We start from the raw sequence: 24,007 nt of genomic DNA on the forward strand, positions 1-24,007 counted from the left end.
GACCCATCTGACTCCAGAGTTCCTGCACTTTGCACAATATGTAAAAACATATGCCAAAATATGAGAAGACCCTTGCTTTGAAAATATTCTTTAGGGCTCAAGTCATAAAACCTGGCTGGTTCTAAGAAAATTGTAATATAGGACAAAGCTTATTTTTCAGCAGTGTTCTCATCATTAGAGATTTCCTGCTCAGTTATGGCTCAACATCTATTGCTGATAAATATACACTAATGAATATACCATAAATGGTAAAGAGCGCAGGTGCTAAAACCAGCCTGCCTTTGTTTTACGCTCAGCTTTGTCAATTGTGACCTTGTGCAAGCTGTGGTTCTCTTTGTGCCTGACTCAGTTCCTTCATCAATAAGATGGGGGATGATAAAAATACCTACCTGACAGAGTTTTGTGAGGATTAAATGAGTTAGTAATCAATGATATTATTAGAATAATTGGGAAAATGTGAATATGATCTGTAAATTACAAAATACTATCATTGCTGTGTTTAATTTCTTTATAATGAGAATGAGAATGGTATTGTGGCTATGTAGGAGAATTTCTTGCTTTTATACTAAATACTGAAATATTTAGGAGTGAAGCATCATGATGTCATGATGTCTGCAACCACTCTTTAATGGTGTGCATGTGTGTGATTATGTAAGAGTTTTCTACTCCATCCTACTCCCTACCCCACCTAAAACCAAATCAAATAGGAGTAGGGTTGCCAGATACAAAATAGGATATTCCATTAAATTTGAATTTTAGATAAGTAATGAATGATTTATTTAGTGTAAGTATGTCCCAGATAATTCACAGAGGCCAAATAATTCATGAAGCATACTTATACTAAGAAGTTTTTCATTGTTTATCTGAAATTTGAATTTAACTAAGCATCCTATATTTTTGTTAAATCTGGCAACTATAATTAAAGCCATTTATTCTCCTGATGTATATGGTTGACTGTGCCCACAAGCATGTCAAAATCTTATTTATGTTGATTTATCCATGACAAAATACTTACAGTTCTTCTGAGTTTTAAACCATAGTTTTAAACAATAAGCTTTTATCCTTTAGTTCAGTTGTCCCCACCCCCCCCCGGATTCATCTTTTTCAATTCTGCATCTCTCTCTCTCTCTTTTTTAAATTATAACATATTTGAAAGATTGCATTTTTATTTGTGATAAAACCCATAGATAGAATATACATAAAGGTCACATAAAAATACATGAAGATGATAATTAAACATAATATACAGTGTTGGATAAGTAGCGTGATTAAAGAACACATATTTTGTATATAGTATCATTAATGTTAATTCTTAGAAGCACATCTTGTATGAAGAGTAGTTTTAGCAGTTAATAGTAGTACAAACATGTTAAAAATACTATTTATAGAACTACAACCTCAAAACATTTAATTGAACTCAATCTCATGGATTGGCTTAAATGGCCCTGATTTGCAGTAGCCTTTCAATAATATACCAGGGAAAAGCAACAAGAAGCACATTACTTGCAGAAGCAATTACAGAAAATTACTTTGGAACAGTAGCACCATTCCCCATTATAATATGCACATTTGTTATATTGCACCTTCCTGAGTTGAACTTTGAAAATGGTAGCCACATGAAATGCCAGAATGGAGGAATTCATCCCAGGCCGCGTCTTCACTGATGGTGATAGTAGTAATCTTGACCATCATAGCCATCGTAGCTGCGCCCTTTATAGTAGCTGTACTCATCCTCATAGGCTCGGTAATTATCCCCACGAGGTTCCCCATTCTCATTTTCATAGACTTCATATCCATTGTCGTATTCATTAGTGCCTGTTTGTTCATACTCTCCCTCATATCCGGTGGGGGTGGCTTCCCCAGATGGCCGGATGGTAGTCCCATAGAGCTCTGGTGCTGGAGTCGTACGTTCATACCCACCATCTGGAGAGGTTGTTGTCTTAGAGCCACCATTGTCCTGCTTTCCAGCCACTGTGGTTCCTTCTGCATGGGCTTCAGTGACACTTTCTTCTTCACCTTCTCCATTGTCTCCGTCACTGCTGCCATTGCCATTTTCTGCCTCTGTGCTGTTGCTGCTGGTGCCGTTTATGCCTTGCCCATTTTCATCCACTTCTGCTTCATTTTCTTCATTTTCTTCATCTTCCTCTTCTTCTTCATCACTTTCCTCCTCTTTTGTAGCCTTGTGTCCTATATCCCCAGACTGTAAGGAAAAGTTTGAAAGAATCCAGATTTAGGTGTGAAAATGTAAAAACTTAAGACCATTCCTTCATGCAACACAGCTGTACCTAAGGCCTTGCTCTAGATGTATTTTTGAACTGAAGCCAGGTTAACTTACAAAAGAATTGGTGGGTGTTTTAAAAATCAGAATTAGTACCTTTGGTGGGTGTTTTAAGAATTCAAGATTCGTAACTTTGTCATTGGGTTTAGATGGAGAAAAAGTACTTGATAAATAAGCCTTCTCTGTGGGAGATGCTTCCTATAGCTTTGCTATTCTCTTTGTCTGTCTTAGAGTCCTCTTCCCTGAAATACAGTGGCATCTTTCAGGACCTTTTATCCATTGCTAAGATGCTTGTCCTTAGTCTTCTGCTATAATGTAGGAAGTCAGTGTAATAACATGGGAAGAGAACTTGCCTGGGAAAAGATCTTTCCTTACATGTAAACAGGGAAATTGAACCTGCTCTTGTTTTTTCAATGAGTTAATGAAGGTAAAGTAATATAAAACACTGTGTGTTTGGTGTCAAGATAACCTTAGATTTCAGTAAAGAAATGAAATCAGATTTAACATTTTTGAGGAATTATTACCTTCTTGGGAAGTTGGATTGCAGCTAGACCTATATAACCTGTTCCAGGTGTGGTCTCCTCTCCATAGCCAGGTGTGGCAGTAAGAGTGGTGTTCTCAGCCTCAGACTCTTCATCTTCATTTTCATCAGAATTTGCATTCTCTTCATTGTTTTCTTCTTCATTTGAAGTCTCCTGGTGAAAATATCCAGAGCAAGAAAAGTTATTTTAGCTGGAAGAGAACTCAAAATTTGTTGGAGTCATGAGCCACTATTGAGAAAAACGTATTCTTCAGCCAGCTCATCACTTAATGCTAACAGTTTTGCTTCCTCTTATGCCATTTGCACTTCTCACGTCTTAGAACTCAACTCAAAGTTATCTCATTCTATTTATCTCACCAAAGTCAGTTTTAGACATTTCCATATTGTATTTAATCAATAAAACACACTTTTGTAATAATTTCAGCATATCTAACTATGTGATATTATATTCTAGATGCCTTAGGCTCTTCGTCTTATCAATACTATTACAACATGGTAGTAAATGGATTCTTACATTTGCTGAAAAATCAGCTGAGAACTTATACTTTTTTTTTTTAATTTCTTATAATAGTCTTGTAAGGTAGCATTATTATTCTCTTTAGAAAGGGAAGGTGAGCTCGGAAAAGGTAAATAACTTGCTTAAGGTCTTATATGTGATGTAGCTGTCATCTTTCTAATTTAAAAAGCTGAGCCCTTTGTAATGCAGTATGATGTTTTTGATGAGGGGGAGGATTTATATGAATGTTCACACTATGCCTAGGATATTTTTTTCTGAAAGGAATTTTTATAGAAATGCCTGTCTTCAAACAAATTGATCGAATGTCTTATTTACTGGCAAAAAGAAGTGACTATTTTTCATATGCTTTCAAGTATATTTAGACAAAAAATGTATTTAATTTAAAAGTCACCTGCCAGTATATAAGCCAGTTCTGTATTAGATGCAGTATTCAGAAAACTTCAGATATTTGACACAATTTTACCATGCAATAAAGAAACTAAACACTCCAAGAAATTTTTAGTGGTATATAATGTTATTGCATGAAGGTGTTTTAAAAAAATTAACACTCCTCAAATGAATGCTTATTATAATCTTGTTAATATTACTATAATTTATTTAACATTTTATTCTTGGCCTTTATGTTGTTAGGCAGTTGTTTGTTAATGGAGTTAGTCTGTTGTAATTCATAGCTAATATTAAAAGTCAAACTTTACATCATGCATGGATAAAGAAGATGTGATACATATACATACACACACACACACACACACACACACACACACACACACACACACACACTGGAATATTATTCAGCCATGAAAAAGAATGAAATCTTGCCATTTGCAATGATGTGGATGGAGCTAGAGAGTATTATGCTAAGTGAAATAAGTCAGAGAAAGACAAATACCGTACGATTTCACTCATATGTGGAATTTAAGAAATAAAACAGACAAGCAAAGGGAAAAAAAGAGAGAGAGGCAAACCAAGAAACAAACTGTTAACTATAGAGAACAAACTGATGGTTACCAGAGGGGAGGTGAGTGGGAAGATGGGTTATATAGGTGATGAGGATTAAGGAGGGCAATTGTAATGAGCACTGGGTGTTGTATGGAAACGTTGAATCACTATATTTTACACTTGAAACTAGTATTACCTTGTATATTAACTAACTGGAATTTCAATAAAAACTTAAGATAATCCACAGATTCCAAAATAAAATATTGAAGAAAAAAACAAGTTTATATAAAGAATAAAAATAAAAAAAATAAAACAGACACAACCTGGATTTAGCCTGCCTTATTACTAAAACAAAGTGACTAAAGAAGAATGTGTTTATTTCATCAAATTTGTAAATTCCACTGTTTCAATAAACTCTTGGGACTACTAGAATCCACCCCAAAACAGTCCCTAAGCTAATTGTGTCAAATAACCCACAAACACCATGCTGTTTATTTTTTTCTCACTTATGCTTTATTCCAACAGACTAAACCTTTCAGGGGAGAAGGAGGAAAGATTCTTAGAATAGAACATACAATTTGGGTTCTGTACTGTCATATTACACATGACAAACCTGAGGTCCAATAAGATAAATAACTTTCATGAGGTCAAATAGATGGTAGTTCATTAGTGGCAAGGTCATGATTAAAGATCCAAATTCTCAACTATGAACTTCTGTATTTTCTCCTACAAAGCCCTTTATTTATTAGATACTTTATTTAAGGCTAGCCTATTGCAGTGAATTAAAAAGGAAAACAGGTCAGTCTGTTGATGGGTATTAAGCTTCAAATATCTTTCTGAATAGAAAAATTAGCAATAATTTTTAAAAAAGTATTATTAACCCATTAGAATGGCTAAAATGACGAAAGAAACAAATATTGGTGAGAATGTGGAACAACTGATAACACTGATAGAAGGAGACCACAGTTTATCTGCTTTGGTTGTATCTGCTCAGATTGAACATATGCATACCTTTTGACTTAGAAGTTTTACTTCTGAGTAAAATGGCCTTCAGAAATAAATGCATATGTTCACCAGAAGGCATACTAAAATATTCGCAATAGCACTCTTCATTATAGCCCAAACTTGGAAACTACCCAAATGGCCATCAACAGAAGAGTAATACATTGTGGTACATTCACATCATGAGATACTGACAATGAGAATGAATGACATACAATTGTAGAATGGTACAGATCAACCTTTGAAGTTGAGAGTGGAAGAGGCCACATACAAAAGAATATACGATGTAACACACAAAATAGGCAAAACCAGTATCTGTTAGGACTTAAAATTTAGCAGTTGCTCTTGGTGGCTTTGGTTAATGAATGAAATGGAGCACAATGTATGTGCTGCTTTTTGATATTGGTGCTGGTTACACTTATGAGTTCAGTTTCTGAAATTTCAATGACCTCTATACATATGATAATGTATAGTGAGGCTGAATAGTTTAGGAGTGGAAAAAAATGTTTGATCACCAAATAGTAAACATTCTTAAGCACCCTCTCATATGAATACAATTCTTGGGGACTCCGTATATTTAACCTGAATTGCCAATGAAATTTTAGGGAAGAAATGGGGAAAAAGGAAGTTCTAGAATCTCTTCAGGATAGAAGCCTCCAGGTTTATTTATCCACTTTGCTATGATCACTTTTAATGAGTGTTGTTTGGAGTATTTATTCTCGGAAGTTTTCAAAACCAAGCCACCAGATATTTGTTGGGTACCATATATTGTATAAGAAACGTGCTAGGCAATGCGAGGACTTATAAGGAGGATACAGCAGTTTCTCCCCAAACCAGAGATGAAACCTATGGTCTGTAGTCCTTTGGGTCATGAGAAGTTTACAGATAAGTTTTGGGACAATGATAAATGTTCAGAGATTGTTGGCAACATTTTGAGTGTATATGATTTCATCACAGTTTTAAGGGAGTCCTAATCTTCCTCCATTCCCAACCACCATCATAACAAATGAAGAACCATTGCCAAAGGGTATGCAGTCTAATTGAGAAATCCAGCTGGCAAGGCAATTTTTCGATCACTGTACAGCAAACAGTTGTAGTTAAATGGATTACCTCAGCTTAGTTGTTGTGTAAGATTACTAAGTGGAACTCCAGGCAAAATTCTGTGGGATTTAGTAGGTGGCGTTTTTCCTGGTACTGGCTTGATATTCTTGTAAGGTCTTCCTTAAGCTATTAGGGTAAATTATAGTACTGGAAATGATACTTTTATGGTTAAAAAAAAATCAAACTAATTATTTGTCACTTTTAAAGTTCCCATACAGTTTTATTTGCAAGATAGCAGATGTTCATACATGATCCATTTTTTACTCTTACTGCCCATTCATAAATAGCACTTAGGAATACCTGAATTTAGAAGGTCCCCAAAGCAGTGGATAGCTACAATTGACTACCCAGAAAATGTATGTAATTAGTATATTGAGCAAGAGTGTCAGTTATAAACGTGTTAGCACAGTTTCCAAGATATACAGATGAATTTTAGCCATGAACTACAGTAATTTGTAGTACTATAGAAGACTATGTAGTACTATGTGTAGAATCTGTAGTACTGTATAGTGCTATATATATATTTATACATCTTGAGTATTTGCATTTCTGTAAGAACATAAATTTTATTATTAGACAAAAAGACATATGAAATTCCCATTTAAAAGAACAACCCTATTTTGCGGGTCAAGAAAGACCAATGGGTCACAATAACATTGTAGAGGATATAAGATTAGCTTTTCATATACTACCCACTTAGTAAATTGAGTTTAAATTCAGTCCTTAAAACAAGTATTGCACTGAGTTTAGGTACTTGTATTTTACCATCTTGTTCTGTCTACCTAAGTACAAATAATGCTTTCTTTTCTTTTTATCAGAATTTACACTTCTTCCACTTATACTGGAGCCAGTTTTGGTTTTTGTGTACCACTTACGGGTAACTTTAACGTCAAACTGCAGTAGTATTTTAAACAGGTCATCTTAGTTGATTCTAATTTCAATAACATTCTCCTTGTCCAAAATAGAAGACTGTGGGTAGTTGGTAAACTGGCACCGGCTGTTTGCGAAGTCCAGGCTACAGTAGAATAGTTTCCTATTTGTTTTTATGCTGCCTGGTTTGTTATGAAAAATCCTGCAGAAGTTCCTTACCTCTTCTTCTTCCTCCTCTTCTGAGCTGTCACCATTTCCATCTTCTTCAGATGAGTCACTACTGCTCTAAAAAAAAGTATATATATGTGAATTCATACATATATGAATATCTGTGTACATGTATATGTATACATACTTTCAACACCAAAGGAAATTTCCTGCTGATTAAATTAAGATAAAATATGTACAAATAATTACCCTAATTAGTATTACCATCTTGACTGATTTATTTTCTTAGAACAGTTCTCATATGATTCTGAGAAAGAGATACAAGGAGATTGGGAATATATAAAATGAGGTTAGAGAGAGAAAGGCATTTTGTAGTGATAAAGATATGAAATGAGATACTCCATTTTCAACACCAGAAGAATTAGAAATATGTTGAAACATTTTGTATGTAAAAACTAGAGCAATGAATCGCAGAATTGCCTAACTCTGCAAGAACAAGAGGATTATCTAGTTAAATCTATTTTACAGCTGAATAATATTCCATTGTATATATGGACCACAACTTCTTAATCCAGTCATCTGTTGAAGGGCATCTTGGCTCCTTCCACGATTTAGCTATTGTGGACAGAGCTGCTATGAACATTGGGGTGCATATGGCCCTTCTCTTCACTACGTCTGTATCTTTGGGGTAAAAACCCAGTAGTGCAATGGCTGGATCATAAGGTAGCTCAATTTTTAACTTTTTAAGGGACCTCCACACTGTTTTCCAGAGTGGCTGTACCAACTTGCATTCCCACCAACAATGTAGGAGGGATCCCCTTTCTCCACATCCTCTCTAACAATTGTTGTTTCTTGCCTTGTCAGTTTTTGCCATTCTAACTGGCATAAGGTGGTATCTCAGTGTGGTTTTGATTTGAATTTCCCTGATGGCTAATGATTTTGAAAATTTTTTCATGTGTCTGTTAGCCATTTGTATGTCTTCATTGGAAAAGTGTCTGTTCATATCTTCTGCCTATTTTATGATAAGAAAGGGGGGTAATCAGAAGGGGGAATGAAGCATGAGAGACTAGGGAGTCTGAGAAACAAACTGCGGGCTTCAGAGGGGCGGGGGTGGGGGAATGGAATAGGCTGGTGATGGGTAGTAAGGAGGGCACGTATTGCATGGTGCACTGGGTGTTATACGCAACTAATGAATCATGGAACTTTACATCAAAAACCAGGGATGTACTGTATGGTGACTAACATAATATAATAAAAAAATATTTAAAAAAACACATGACTTAAATATAAAATTTAAAAAAATACAAAAAAAGAAATCTATTTTACAGAGAAAGAATCAAGCCCAGAGCAGTTGTGCCTTCTCCAGCCAGTTCAAGGCAAATGAACTAACACATGGATCATGTTATTTTATTTTCATTATAAAATATAAATGAAATGATGATTAGGCTTATTGTGAAATAAAAGTTGTTACTGAATGATTATTTTAAATAATGAGCTCCTGGTGAATTTAAATTAGAATTTGACTTGAAATTAGAGATACATATAAGTTTTGGTATCTTTCAGTCTAATTAAAGCTACTTCATAAAATAAGCCTTTCTGTATATATAAATAAAATTTTATACATATGAGATAAAAAATTAAGAGCAAAATTAATTCACTTACTCATTTAGGAGAGTTATAGAGTACCATCCCTCTAAAGAGCTCAATATTGAATGAGAATATTTTAAACCAAGGAGTCTGTATATAAAAATACAATTATAAGTTAACAAGCTTTGCTACTTTTTAAAAGGAAATATAAGTCTAAACACCTGTTATCAGAGACTTTAAAACAGTAGAGGAGATGTTTTTCATCTTCCTCCCGGTGTTAAATTGAATTTTCCTTCTCTTCTGCAACCACCCCTAATGGCACCAGATGGATAAATGGATACCCAACTTAAGATGCTGTTATTTTCTGCCCTACAAATCTTAGCTTTGATTCTGATGACCTAGTTAAGTACTGTGGGTCTTAGAAAATATAGCTGCAGAAGAACCTCAGGGTTAGAGATCAGATATGAGGAAATACTCATGATCCAGTCCTGCTCAGGGCTGTCCCTGTAGAGCTCATTCTTCAGTGGCCATGCCATCCACCCAAGAAAAGGGAACGCTTGTCCCTTTGAGCCAAGAATAACCTTGGGTGGAAAACAGAATAATTAGACCTGTTCTTCCCCTGCCATGACCTTAATGGTTGTGCTTTCCCTAGCGCAGAGGGTGAATAAAGCATAGTATTACATGTAAACTGTTTCTATTGGTTAGTTAATAGGTGCATATTTATGCAACATATTTGTCTCAGTGGGCCTGTTTGAATCTTTTTACAAGCTTCCTCACCCGTAGCCTTCTTGCTGTCCCAACCACTTCACTCTTCAATTAGTATCTACAGTGAGAACAATTTTAAACTTCATGAAATGCCCTGAAGCCTTGATATTTTCTTTTTTCCTTTCTTTCATTTATGCCAACTTGTAGCTAAGACATATTGTTCTTCCGGAAGTCAAATACACCCATACACACACATATATACACACACATATATGTATATATATATATTTTACCATTACTCCTTTCAACTTCTATCATTCCCATTTATTCAATCCCAAAATATATGTTTTAGGCATTGTTAGAATGAGGGTGGTAGCAAGAGATGAAGTTGGAAACATGGACAGTTTCTCTGTGTCAAGCACTGTGATAGCTGAGATCAGTCCAATAAAAGAAATATAAAGTTTCTGCCCTCAAAGACTTCACATATAATTCAAATAACATATGATTCCTAATAGAAACAATTTCCTCAATTAAAAATGCTTAGGTTGTTAAGCTTATCTATGCTTACATTTCTATAGCCAAGCAGATAGATAAGCTATAGGTAGACTGTTGATAGCTTTATAATTAATATGACATATTTCATGGAAGTTGGTATTTTAGAAATGATTATATGTAGGGGTGCCTGGGTGGCTCTGTTGGTTAGGTGGCCGACTCTTGATTTCTCCTTGGGTCATGATCTCAGGGTCATGGAATCAAGCCCCACGTCAGGCTCATTGTTCAGCAGGAGTCTGCTTGAGGATTCTTTCTCCCTCTCCCTCTACCCCTCCCCTCACTTGTGCAAACTCTCTCTAAAATAGATAAATCTTAAAAAAAAAGAAATGATTATATGTAAACACAGATTTGTTTGAATAAAACATAAATTTCAAAGCCAATACAGCTTAATACATTTTGGGTTGACAATCTGGGCACCAAATACTTGGTAGACTTAAGAGAATAATACAGAGCTATGGAAAATATACAAGTAGACATGTAATGGAAAAAATTCGAGAAATGAAACTTTGTAAAGTAGAAGAATAGATCATCAATACTAGATCAGATGGTTGGATTGGGGCATACATTTCATTGGACGTTTTTTAAATACAACTGTCTTACTAACAAATTCTGTATTAGTTGAAATGAATTTGTCTGCATGTAATTTCTCTAAATTTTGTATATTAAAAATCTACTTGAAGAGTTTTGAACTTTGAATTTATCAGTAATGAAAAAATATAACCTCTCCTAGTATCTTTTCACTATGGATATTTTCATTAGATCACACTTATATATCTGTAAAAATTTATAGATGGGAATATCTCTATGTGATATTTTAGAAAAATTGAGGAGCTAGTCAGAAATTTAAATTTATTATCATTTCCATTTAGTTTAAGAAGGAGAATGAAGCAAACATTCAAATGAGCACTGTTTATTCGTGGGTCTGAGGTGTACCAAAGAATGGAAGACAATTCTGAAAACCCACAACTCTTGTATTATCTGTGCTCATATTTCTGTGGCCACACACATTCCCCATAATTATTATGGTGCTATAAATACTTTAAGATGATCATTTCCTAACATTGTATGAGTTAGAAATGGGTTGGCTCAACACATGGTAGGATGCTCTGCCAAGCCACTGTGCTGAGGCATCGTTTTCAGCATCTTGACTGCTTTTAGTGTCTCAGGAGTCCTGGGTCAAGTGGTGCATAATTGGTGCCTTGAACCCAAACTGTATAGTAATAAAAATAGCACAATTCTGGTTCGTTGAATATTTTAAATCAACACCACACCCTCAAGTTTTCAAAGACTTTCTTCACTGGTAACCCAGTAAAAGTAGAAATTCTTATTTTTAGTGTTTGTTATTTTCCTTTTTGTTTACGAATTTTAAGGATGTTTTGTTTTTCTCACAAGCTTTTAGTTCACTTCATGAATTTCTCTTGTTCCTCTACCATTCTTGAGCCACACTTCACACAGGTCATAGGTTCAGAAAATCATCAGCAGTCACCATTGATTATCAGGAATGTTTTTAAAAATGGTCTCTGCTATTTATGAAGTCAGCTTTCCCCTTACCAATTACAGGACTCTAAATTATTGGATGTTAACAGCTGTATGACAGTAGTGACTCAACTATAACATGACAGTGGCCTTATCACTGACTTAACTGTCAACAACAGATAAAGTTGTCCATTTTGTCAATGCGTTAGCCAAAATACCTGAACTCTCTACCAAGGTGTTTGCTTTTATTATATCATTCTAGGCTGGGCCCAAATGATGTAGATATCTCTGCTTTAAAAGAGAACTTAGGAGTAAATTTTATTGTATTGTATTAAAAGCAAAGTTTTTGTAGTAAGTCAGTCTTTCTGGCTGACTTTCAGTGAGAATTGAATTTTGGTGTTTTGTAGTTAAATTTGATTCCCTTTAAATTATAATGGGTGGGAAAGAAAATTAATTTTTATACTTACCTGAACTGGAAATCGTTTTAGAGGAGGATAAAAGTAGGCATGCTTGTAAAGAGAATATCGTGGCCGGTACTTAAAGACCTGCATAAGCAAAATAAATGATATATTCATGTTTAATGTGCAATAAATCTAGAAGTATAGTCAGGACAAGAATGTATTCTAAACATAATTACCCCATTTTCTTCAGAATCCTCTAATTTGGCTCTTCGATGCAAGTTTTTCATCTGTTTAAAAGAACATTTAATTATTACATACTCTCTCTTTTACATAAAAAGACCAAAAAAGGAAATAACTATAGGTTTTTAATATAGAACTTACTGAGAAAGCACAGGCCATTCCCAAAATGCTGAGCAAAATTAAAGCAGTCTTCATTTTGGTGATTGCTTCTGGAATTAATGAAGTGGTAAAGTTAATAAATATTAAAACTAGGAGTGTAACTTTTTTACTCATACTAGAAAATGAAGTATTTGTTTTTGTTTCTGTCCAGTTATAGTTTTGACTAATTAAGACCGATTTTCTGGCTTTTATTTTAAAATTGTTCCTTTTTTTTAAGTGGTAGAAAACTAACTTTACCTGTCTGTTTAAGTAATTTTGAGTTCCATATTTGGTTTTACCCTACCTGCTGCCATTTGTCAGTGGCAGACCATTTCATTACTGTAAGGGGCTTGAATGCTTAGTGTACTTCACACTGGGGCAAGCAGGCTTCCTAATATCATTGACATGGGAATATCAACTAAGGAAATTGAATTGTTAGTGTAGTTATGTGGCCTGGTTTTTTTATAATTAAAAACTAAGCAAAAATTGAATACATTTAAATGATTGCTTTTATACCAGTGATTTTTATAGATATTTATTCCATATATTGGTTCTATATGGGTTTCGAACTAAAAGTTTATTTGTAAGATGGGAAATGGGAGCCATTTTTCCTATGAATACCTTAGAATACTTTGTATTTTTTTTCTGTATATGAAATGATCCGTAATATGTGAAATACTATTTTCATAGCATATAGCACCAAATAGCCATGTCTAAGGATAACTCTATGAGAAGAGTTCATCAGAGTTTCACCTTGGGATATCAGGGGAAGATTTTCTCAAATTAGGTTATTCTCCAGCTCCATTTCAGCTTTCCATCACTAGTGGGGAGACTGTCACAGGACGGATCAAGAGCTTTTCAGGGTCAGGTCAATAGTCATCATGGAGACTTCAATTCTATGGAAGAATTGAAGATGCAACTCTCAGAATGGGAGTAGTTCCCAAACAGTCCTGGGGTTTGTGGCCATGCAAAGATCTCACTTCCACAAAGATTCCTCATAAATATAAAGAGAGAGATAGTAAAATCCTATCCTGCTTTAATTTCATTCTATTTGATAAAATCCTGTTTTAATAAAGGTTGAATAAACTTAGCTACAAGCCTACTAACACCCACCCATTTCACTGACATATATGTTTAACTGAAAGTGTTTAACTGAGAGTGACAGCTTTGGCAACATTTTAGAAGCAATATGTAATGATGATGGCAATTTCCCCGTAAACACACTTGGAAAAGTAGTATTTAAAATGTATGTATGAAACCCATGTCACATACTATATTCTGAAGTTTGATTTTACATTTTGTCATTAGCCATAATTTATTGTATCCTTATTGAGTATCTAACACTGAAACATTACACAGAGTAAAATTTAAGGCTTGGAGAAGGTGTCTTGGGTCCTAAGTCACACTCTATTTGTGGCAGACTGGGTCTTTTGATTTTGATGCCTACACACTTGCTAACAGTTCTGTCTACTTCAGTAAAAGTTCTGAATGGCCGCACGACGATAAAGAGGCTTTGCCCCTAAAGGGGGCCCATCTGTCTAAGAAGTTTTTATTGCTATTGGGGTGCTTAAAGTATTACTTTAAACTTTGTTACCCATGGTCAAGCTTGCCAGCAAATAGGAAGATTATTTGCTCTGCAGCTTTATGAAAAGAGTTGGAATATTTATAATGTCTTAAGGAATATTTATAATGTCTTAAAGAGCTAAAAACTTAAATACATGGAACTGTAGAAAGGGTTTTGATTACATAAATTTCTCATAGCAAACCCTAAAAACAACTAGATGAAAACATAGCAGGAATAATATAAAAAGAACCAAGTGATTCATGTAGGCAGCAATTGGCTGCCTACATAAATCTCATTTTATTTACTTTGTGATTCATAAAAAACAGACATCTATATTGACTACTACTAACCCAGACAACAATTCAAACATTCTTAAAGGATAGTTTTGAAAATCTAATTACAAGTTTTCATTGGAAAAAGTATGATAAACTACCGACATTATTTATTTCTTTAGTACTATATATTTTTCCATACTGATTTTAGAGATACAAGATATGAACACTTTGAAACCGAACATATTGAAAAGACATTGTATATAATTGAAGTATAGATTAGGCATAATATATGGTGAAATCTGCATTCATTGAGGCATATTTACAAGTGAAAAATAGTTTTCAGTCGGGTTATCTTGAATACATCAGAACGAGGAAACAAATAGTTATTTGTGAGGTGGAGAGACAGAAAGTAGGACACAAAATTTTCTAGTTTATGTGCACAATATTAAGAACTTATTTACGTGTGTAGGTTAATAAGCTTAACCTTTTGGAAAGAATCTAAACTCTGAAGTACTAGTTTTAATGATACGCAAGTGTTAAATTACATAGCCATTCTATACAATTCAATAACATCAACATTAAAATAAAAAATTCAAAGCCAGGTCCGGAGATGTAAAATGTGGAGTGTTCAATTTTAAGAAAATGAAGTCGTCATAGTAAATCTTACCCTTTTGCAGTTCTGGAGTGAGGAGACAGTCTCACAGGAGTGAGCGACACAGATTGAATATTTCCTCTGCTCTCTCACTCACTCATTTGCTTGCTGTGACTGGCTATAAACTCTTCTTTGCCTTCCAACAGCCAATCGCTGTCATGGGCAAGGTGATGTCAGAACGTGGATTCTCACCAGAAAACCCCCAAACTTCAACACTTTTTCAAGACACAGTCTCAGTTGAATAAACATGAAATGTAGTTCTAGTGCCAAGAGGTTTGCATTGTGGAATTTAATTGAAGGTTTAGATGAAGATGAATAGTTTGAGTTCTGAATATATATAATAATATACTGGATTTGAATTAAAATAAGTAGCAAAAGATTTAACCATTTAAAAATTTTATAATTATACAGTTTTCACTGTTGAAAGGAAAGGAAACTTATTGTCATCAGATACAATCCTACATTATTAATTTAGTAAAAAAAAGAAATAATAAAGGAAAGGAGCTGATGAACAGTTAATATTTCAATATCAACTATTTTATATTTTTCCTAAAATATGGTTCAGTGACTCATAAATTAAAATTGATATAATTAAAGTCAACACCATCAATTTTGTTGTTTACCAAACTTGAATTATTGAGCTTTCCACTGAACCAGGACAGTGAATTGCCTGTGTTCCAGGACATGAAGAGCCAAATATAAGAAAGATCTGGTCTCTGTCTAAAATTTTCACAGTTGTGTAGAGAGACAGACTTACAGCCATAGGGCACAGCAATGCAAATATCTGTAAGGTTTAGAGATCAGAATCAGAATTTTCTAGGTTATTAATAAGGGAGAGGTTATCAAGAAAGAAGAGGACAACGTTCTTGGGAGTAGATTTAAAGGATACAGAAATGAATGAACAACATAATGACACCGATACTATCCAATATTTGCTGAGTGCTCTCATGCTAGTTTTTTACTTGTGCTATTTCAGTCATCCTTCACACACACAGAAAATAATTCAGTGAGATTTTCCCATTCTACAGGTGAGGTAAGTGGTGCACAGAGATGGTAAGTATGTTCTGGGTTGCATGGATGGTAAATGGGGGAATATATGGATCAAAGTCAAGTCTAATTCTAGAGTCTACTTTTAATCACTATATATCCTTGCTGGCACATTGAGAAAGCTTCAAAGAGTCAATAAACTGGAATATAGTGAGTGGAAGTAATGAAGATGCGGGTGGTTGGATAGACAAAGGTCAGATGAAGGAGGAGACTATAGGTTGCATTAACGAATATGGACTCCACCATGGAAATGAGAGACTATCAAAGGGTTAAAGCAGAAAATCATATATTTTAGACTTGTAACTTAGAAAAATCTTTTGTTGACAAGGTAGGTCTGGGTTGAAAAAGGCAAGATAGTTATGGAGGAGGGGGGCTTCAGGAAGCTATTTTAGTGATTCAGGAAAGCAATGAGAAAGGTCTGAACTAAAGGAGTAGGTGTGGGGGTGGAAAGGATGGAACAAATGAGAGAGATGTTAAACAGATAAAATTAATGGACTTGGTGAAAGTAAGAGAAGTGAAGAAACCTAGAATGTCTTCTGGATTTATGGCATGGGTAATAAGTGGTGAGTGGTGGGACCATATCTCATATAATGCATAGCAGAGTAATTGGTGTATTATAATCACTCAGCAAGATGTTAACAATATACAATGAAAGGAGTAGAAAACAGAGAATGAAAAGGCTGGGGTTTTGTTCTTGATTTTATCACTATGTGAACTACTTGACAATGCTGAGGCTTCAATTTAATCCGTATTAAAAAAAAAAAAAGGTTTTGGGGACCTTGGTGGCTTAGTCGGTTAAGTGTCTGCGTTCAGCTCAGGTCCTGGGATCAAGTCCTGGGTTGGGCTCCGTCCTCAGCAAGGAGTCTGCTTCTCCCTCTGCTCCTCCCCCTGCTCATACTCACTTGTGTGTGCTGTTTCTCTCTCTGTCAAATAAATAAAATCTTGAAAATAAAAATAAAAATAAGGGGGGTTTTGGGCCAGCCATTGTGTGCCTCTATTGCCTGTGAAGCATTCTTGCCAGATAATTGGACTTGAATCTGATGAAGCCTATATATACCAGGTTAGAGAAAATACAAGGTACAGAAGAATACGTAAAATGACACCATTGGGATGCATTTAGCAAAATCTAGAATGTGGGAAACTTTATAGGGCATATTACCTCGCTTCTGTTTTCTTAGCAAGAAAAATTTAAAAAGAAGGAAGGGGAAACTATAGATGAAAAAGACTTCAGAGACATATATAGAGAAATTATGAAACAATTGGAGAAATGTTGAATGCTGACCAAATATTTTATGGTATTAAGAAATTATTGTTAATTTTGGGGGGTATGATGGTATTTTTTTAGAAAAAAATCTGCTCATTTCTATTGAATTCATATTCTTTTTTAATTGAAGTATAGTTGACTCACAGTGTTACGTTAGTTTCAGGTGTACAGCATAGTGATTCAACAAGTCTACCTTATGCTATGCTCCCCACAAGTGTAGCTACCACCTGTCAGCGTACAATTCTATTATAGAACCATTGACTATTTTCTGTGCTGTACTTTTCATCCCTGTGACTTGTTCATTCTGTAACTGGAAGCCTGTATTTCCCATTGCCCTTCACCCATTTTATTAATCCTTTTACTCTTCTCCCCTCTGACAACCATCAATTAGTTCTATTTATGGTTCTGTTTCTGCTTTTTGTGTTGTTTGTTAGTTGTTTTGTTATTTAGTTTTCACATATACATAAGATCATATGACACATGTCTTTCTCTGTTGGACGTATTTCACTTAGTGTAGTATCCTCTAGGTCCATCCATGTTGTCACAAATGGCAAGATCTCATTCTGTCTTATGGCTGAGTAATATTCCATTGTGTGTATATATCACATCTTCTTTATCCATTCATTTATCAATGGACACAAGTTGTTTCTATATCCTGGCTTTGTAAATAATGCTGCAATGAACGTAAGTGTGCATATGTCTTTTCGGATTAGTGTTTTTGTTTTCTGTGGGTAAAGAGCTAGTAGTGGAATTATTGGATTAAATGGCATTTCTTAATATTTTTAGGAACCTCTGTACTCTTTTCTATAGTGGCTGTACCATTACATTCCTACCAACAGTGCAGTAGGGTTCCATTTTCTCCACATCCTTGCCAACACTTACTATTTCTTGTCTTTCTGATACTAGCCATTCTGACAGGTGTAGAGTGAGATCTCATTGTGGTTTTGATTTGTATTTCCCTGATAATTAGTGATGTTGAGATCTTCTTACGTGACTGTTGACTATTTATATGTCTTTGGGAAAATGTTCAGTTCCTCTCCCCATTTTTAATTGGATTATTTGGTTTTTTGGGTGTTGAGTTGTAGAAGTTCTTTATATATTTTAGTGATTAACACTTTATTAGATATAGCATTTGCTAATATCTTCTGACATTATTATGTGTTAAAAAATCTTGTATTTTAGAGATTTCATAATAAAATATTTATATAATTTTATAGTTATCTGGGGGTGTGGATAAAGCTGAAACAAGTTTTCTATAAATTGGTGATATGTTACCCTAGGGATTCATTATACTGTTCTTTTCACTATATGTATGTTTGAAATGGTCTATAAACAGTTTTTTTTTAATGGAAATAATTGAACTAAGTGATCTCTAACACTTTTCAATTTCTAATATTCTGTAATCTCTTAGTTTCAATAAGTTATTTAAGCCTGATATATCCTTTCCAACAACCCTCTAGTCCAGTCAAACTCTACCTCTCAATTGACTAGATACATTCATACATGCTCACTGGAGCATTTTTTCTAAGGAGTGGTGTTGGAGAAAAAAATCACAGATCCTTATTAATTCTGCTTTTTCTATAATCAGGGCTGTCTCAACAATACTTTTTGTTGCAGTCTTATTGTCATGATCTCTATTTAAGCAGGTTGTTATGAATTGATAGATGACGTATGGACACACATTCATCTCATTGGCATGCCACAACCAAGTTGCACTGTGTGGTGAGTCATTTCTGGGGAAACCCCATACTCATTATGATGTATCCCTCTTTCTTACCTACCCCATGTACTCAGTTGTCAAATCCTGTTAACACCACCTCCACAGTTTCTTTGGAATCCAGACTTCTCTCTCCTTTCTTGTCCCTATTTGTTCAAATCCTCATTACTTCTTGCCAGGTTATAGTAGTAATATTCTAATTGTGGGCATGTTGCTTATTTCCCCCTTCCAAAATATTCTGTGACCACAAGATTTAGAATCAAAGACTGAAGTGGAGTTCTGGTGCTGTCTCTTGCTAGTTTTTGGCTTGGATACAATTCTCTCAACATAAAAAGTCTGACCCCAGATTTCTTTTCCAATATCATTTATACTTCTTGCCTGCTGAAATACATTGCAAGATGTTCTATATAAGACTTATGAATAGCCAAGCCAAAAAGTAGATAAATACTTTTAAAACATACTTTCATGTGAGGTCTCTGCAGCTCTTAACTGAAATCTTAATAACCCAGAATTTTCTAGAATGAATGATAAAATTTCTTCCCCTCTGTCAGGAAAACACTAAAATCTTGGCTAGGCCAGTATTCTGTTTATTAGTAAATACTTCTGTTATTTCTTCCACATCCATGCTTTCTCCCTGAAACCAAAAGGTAGTAGTATCTAGTTTGGGTACCAGCACTCATCTCTACAGTGTTCTCCTGAACTGTCTCATCATCAGCCTGATTGCTCTTTGATATTCCATCCCTGGAAATCTTTTCTCCCAGTCTAAGGTTTCATACCCCTTTAATCCTTTGATTTCCAGAATGCATTCTGTCTTCTATCCAAGCTTACCTGTTCAACCTTAGTTGAATCTAGTTGAAAAACCTATTTTTTCCATTAATGAGTCTCTGGATCTAGGACTTTATATAATCAGTCAATTGTTGTCATTTACTGAGTCCTTGGAAGCCCGGTGGTAGGGGATACAACAGGTTTTTTTCCTCAGGATTTATAATCCAGTCAAGTTCTCCCACCCTGCTTATTTCCCAGGCCTCCTCTGTTTTTGCGGAAGTCCAATAATACTTTTCCTAACCCCACCCAATATTCTAATAAAACTTTCATGTAATCCATAGCCAGAAATAACAAATACCAAACTCGTACCTAGTATAAATTCCTGTTTAAGAAGTGTCATGTTCTCTTACTGTAATATTGTGACCTCATGTGGTGGTGGTGGTGGTAGACGTGTGTCCCTGTCATCTGTTTTTTATTGTGAGCTTCTTGAGGGCAAGGACTGTATCTGTTTAAATTACTGTATATGGAATCAGGGAAACCACATCTAGGTTATTTACATAAGACCGGACATTCTCATAGAAACTGACATCAGGTGAACATTAGTGAGGTCCATCAGTTGATTCCTTGCCCTTTCTAAAAGACACGGCAAAGGTTAAAACACAATGCTGTTAGCAGATGGTAGATCTAAGGACAGATTAGTAATACACTGTTCTCTTAATGTGGTTCCTGTCTTCAAGGGAAAGCTCCTGAATTTGTTTTTCTCTCTCTCCAGATCTTCTCTATTCAAGATTTGGGAGGAATGAATAACAGTTAAGTCTTGTTGGCTCTTTCTATAGCTTTCCGAGGTGTCTTTCTCTCTTTACTTTATCATCTACTGTCTTTCTCCGCTGGCTCTTTTTCATTGGTACTTACCTTTCAGATCTCTTTCAAAAAACAGAGAAACAAAAATCCTCCTTTGTCCATACACATTCCCTTCCAGCTACTCACATACTTCTCTTTTCCTCTTCACAACTAAGTTTCTTGAGAGTTGTCAACTTTTAATGAGCAATTTCTTTACCTTCTGTTCATTTCTCAACCTGCCACAGTATGGCTTTTTGCCCCTTCAACTTTGTGGAAACTTATCTCATAAAGGTTACCAGTGACTTCATTCTGGTTAATCAGTGAGTGCTTGCTAGTTAACTGGAATGAACACTGTCAGTCATTTTCTCTGCTAGCATTGATAGCAGTTGATGCCACTGACTGTTTTCTCCTTTTTCAAAAGCTCTACCTACCTGCTACATGCATGGTACTGTATTGTCTGGTTTTCTCCTCAATTGCTCTTATGTGCTACTCTTTCTCTAACATATTTTAGGTGTTTTTGTTTTTAAGGTTTTGTCCTTGTCCATCTCCTTTTTCTTATTCTCCAGTGCCTCTCTTGAACTCTTTCATTCCCATGGCTTCATTTACTCATTTGGTTTTTAATATGGATTTTCCTCCTGCGCTTCAGGGTAAATATCTTACTTATAATGGAAATCTCTACCTGGAAGTTCCAGAATTACCTCAAATTCCCAACTGCTCTTCCTTCTGTTTCTGTTCCAGTTGCTCAAGCTAGAAGTCTAGATGTCATTCTTATCACCTTTTTGTCCTTTACCTCTCTCACCTCACTGTAGTCTTATCAATTCCTGTCAGTTCTACAGGCCTCAAATCTTACTTTCATCCACACCCCCCCACCACCACTGTTACCTTATTTGAGGCCAGTATTGTCTCATATGGGTTAATGTAAGAACGTCTTTACTTTCTCTCCAGTCCATTTTCCATACCATGGCCAAAATAAATTTTCTAAAACACCAATAATGTATTTTCAATCTCTGCTTAAAATCTTCTATGGCTCTAATACCTTCAGGATAAAATTCAAACTCTCAATGTTATATAGAAAGCCCTTTAGTTTCTTGCTTTTACATAAGACTTCAGCCCTATGCCTTACACTTTCTTGCCTCGCACTAAGCTTAAGTCATACTTAAGTATGGCATTTCCTTCCCTGTGCCCTTTGTCTTTTTCTGGGAGCCTTTATACATTGCTATCTGTGTCTGTCTAACTTTGACTTGTTATTCAGAATTCAGTTCTGAAGTCACATCCTTTGGGAATTCTGTCCTGATTCCTATCCCTGCCTTGACTGAGTTGGATACCTCTTCTGTGTTTCCAAGTACTCCTTCTCTATTGTGGCTGGTTGCTTATCTCTCTTGCTGTTTGGATAGATTAGGAGTTGTTGAGGACAGGGAGAGGGTCTTATTTGCCAGTGTATCTTTGACCACTCATCACAGTGCCTGCTGTAGGGCATTTATTCAATAAATGTTCTTGAAATCATGGCTGATTGACTAAGAATGAGTGCCTGAAAGACTAACACAGTATTTCACGTTTTTTTTTTCATTATTGCCCACTAAGGAGAAAAATTTAATTTAAATTAATGTCTCCCTAAGGAGAAGAATTGAATACTAAGGAATAAGATTTTGTTGGAAAGAGTTGAGCTTTGAAAGGCCACATACCTTGTAATATCTAAGAATGGGGAAGGGAATCTATAATGATTTCTAGAAGGCAGTCATGTCTATATCTATACCAGCCACAGTTAAGGAAAGAGGAAACAATCAAAAACTCTTTTCTACATATAGACAGATTGAGGGGTACTTTTGATCTTGCTCTTTATTTAATAATTTTCCTTACCCTTCTTTGTTTTTTTAGCTAGAAGCTAATTTCTACTTACCAGAGTACAGTAACAGAACTTTCAGTTTCATGCTATTACCTAATTATTCAGTTACTTTGTAAATAACCTGATTGTTTCCTGAATGTTCACTTCGTGGTGTTAAAATGCCTAATATGAATATTATATGTGTGTGTGTGTGTGTGTGTGTGTGTGTGTGTGTGTATTTTATCAAATCAGGACATTATTTTAGTGAAAAACTGAAAAATGTTTTCTCAGAAATCATTTCAGAGATTTCACAATTGAAAAACATAGTCTTTTAGTTACTAGCTGGGGTTATATTTTTGGTATTTCTTAGGTTTTTCATTGCCTCGGGCCTTCTGCAATGCTCTGCAATAATAACAGTTTGTGATTCCACAGAAAAAAAATCACTGCCAGTCTTTAGTTGTGGTCTTGCTGTAATTTTGTATGATATGGCTCAGTGCATTGCATCAACCATAAAGGTTACAAAACTCCTTGGAAAGCTGGCCATTTGGTGGACTTTTATTGGGATTTACTTTGATATTTTTTGTTTGAATGTGTCCAGTGTGGATTCTTAGAGATACCTCTGGCCTAGCACATTCCAAGCAAATGTCTCCCTTTTGGAAGAATAATTTATGTATGTCTCATTTTCTTAAAACTAATTTATCTCCCCTACCAGGGTTTTCATCTAGATTTTCTGTCCTAAAAATTTCTGATTTGAGGGTTTTTTCTTTTTCTTTTGAGATTTTCTAGTTAATTCATTGATTTTTCTGTAACCCCAAATAAATTCCTATATTGCTGTCATGGTACTGTACATATAGAAAGAACTTATTAAATATCGGGTGACTGAATGAATAACTGATTTTCTTGTATACAAACCTTATTACTGAGGATGAAGTCTTCCTACTATTCCAGAATTTGAGCTGCAGATTTGAGTTCCTTCCTCCTCCTACTCCTACCTACTTTTACCCTAAAGAATAAAATGTCAGTTATTTAGATTCAAAATCGTAAATGCCTAAGAAATGCATCTCTTAGAGGGATTTTTTTTTTTTTGAGAGAGAGAGAGAAGGGGGGGCAGAGGGAGAGGGAGAGAGAGAATCTTAAGCAGGCTCCACGCCCAGAGCAGAGCTCTAGGCAGAGCTTGATCTCACAACCCTGAGATCGTGACCTGAGCCAAAATCAAGAGTCAGACACTTAACCAACTGAGCCACCCAGGCACCCATCTTAGAGGGATTTTTTTTATAATAATATATTTTTTATTATATTGTGTTAGTCATTATACAGTACATCCCTGGTTTTTGATGTAAAGTTCCATGATTCATTAGTTGCGTATAACACCCAGTGGACCAGGCAATATGTGCCCTCCTTACTACCCACCACCAGCCTATCCCATTCCCCCACACCCTCCCCTCCGAAGCCCTCAGTTTGTTTCTCAGAGTCCATAGTCTCTCATGCTTCATTCCCCCTTCTGATTACCCCCCCTTTCTTTATCCCTTTCTTCTTCTACCGATCT

The 24,007-nt window shown here is 35.2% G+C and overlaps 1 protein-coding gene across 1 annotated transcript; it reads right to left on the bottom strand.

The window, feature by feature from the left end:
- Positions 1–1,148: 1,148 nt before the first annotated feature.
- IBSP (integrin binding sialoprotein) lies at positions 1,149–15,173 on the bottom strand. The gene is made up of 7 exons (XM_045791587.2): positions 15,022–15,173; positions 12,519–12,586; positions 12,374–12,424; positions 12,204–12,281; positions 7,468–7,533; positions 2,803–2,973; positions 1,149–2,200 (listed from the first exon to the last, which is right to left on the bottom strand). Exons 2-7 carry the CDS (start codon positions 12,570–12,572, stop codon positions 1,658–1,660), a joined length of 963 nt encoding a protein of 320 aa, XP_045647543.2. The 5' UTR covers positions 12,573–12,586; positions 15,022–15,173; the 3' UTR covers positions 1,149–1,657.
- Positions 15,174–24,007: the final 8,834 nt, after the last annotated feature.

Source organism: Ursus americanus, chromosome 8 (assembly GCF_024610735.1).
Source record: "Ursus americanus isolate L20-20 chromosome 8, mUrsAme1.1.p, whole genome shotgun sequence".
NCBI lineage: Eukaryota > Metazoa > Chordata > Mammalia > Carnivora > Ursidae > Ursus > Ursus americanus.

Bases quoted from the DNA above. Each gene is read 5' to 3' on its own strand.
- IBSP (XM_045791587.2), bottom strand. From the start codon at position 12,572: ATGAAGACTGCTTTAATTTTGCTCAGCATTTTGGGAATGGCCTGTGCT. The intron at 12,425-12,518 runs GTAAGTTCTATA...TCTTTTAAACAG, and splicing joins GAATGGCCTGTGCTTTCTCA to ATGAAAAACTTGCATCGAAG. The intron at 7,534-12,203 runs GTAAGTATAAAA...ACTTTTTTTTAG, and splicing joins TAAAACGATTTCCAGTTCAG to AGCAGTAGTGACTCATCTGA.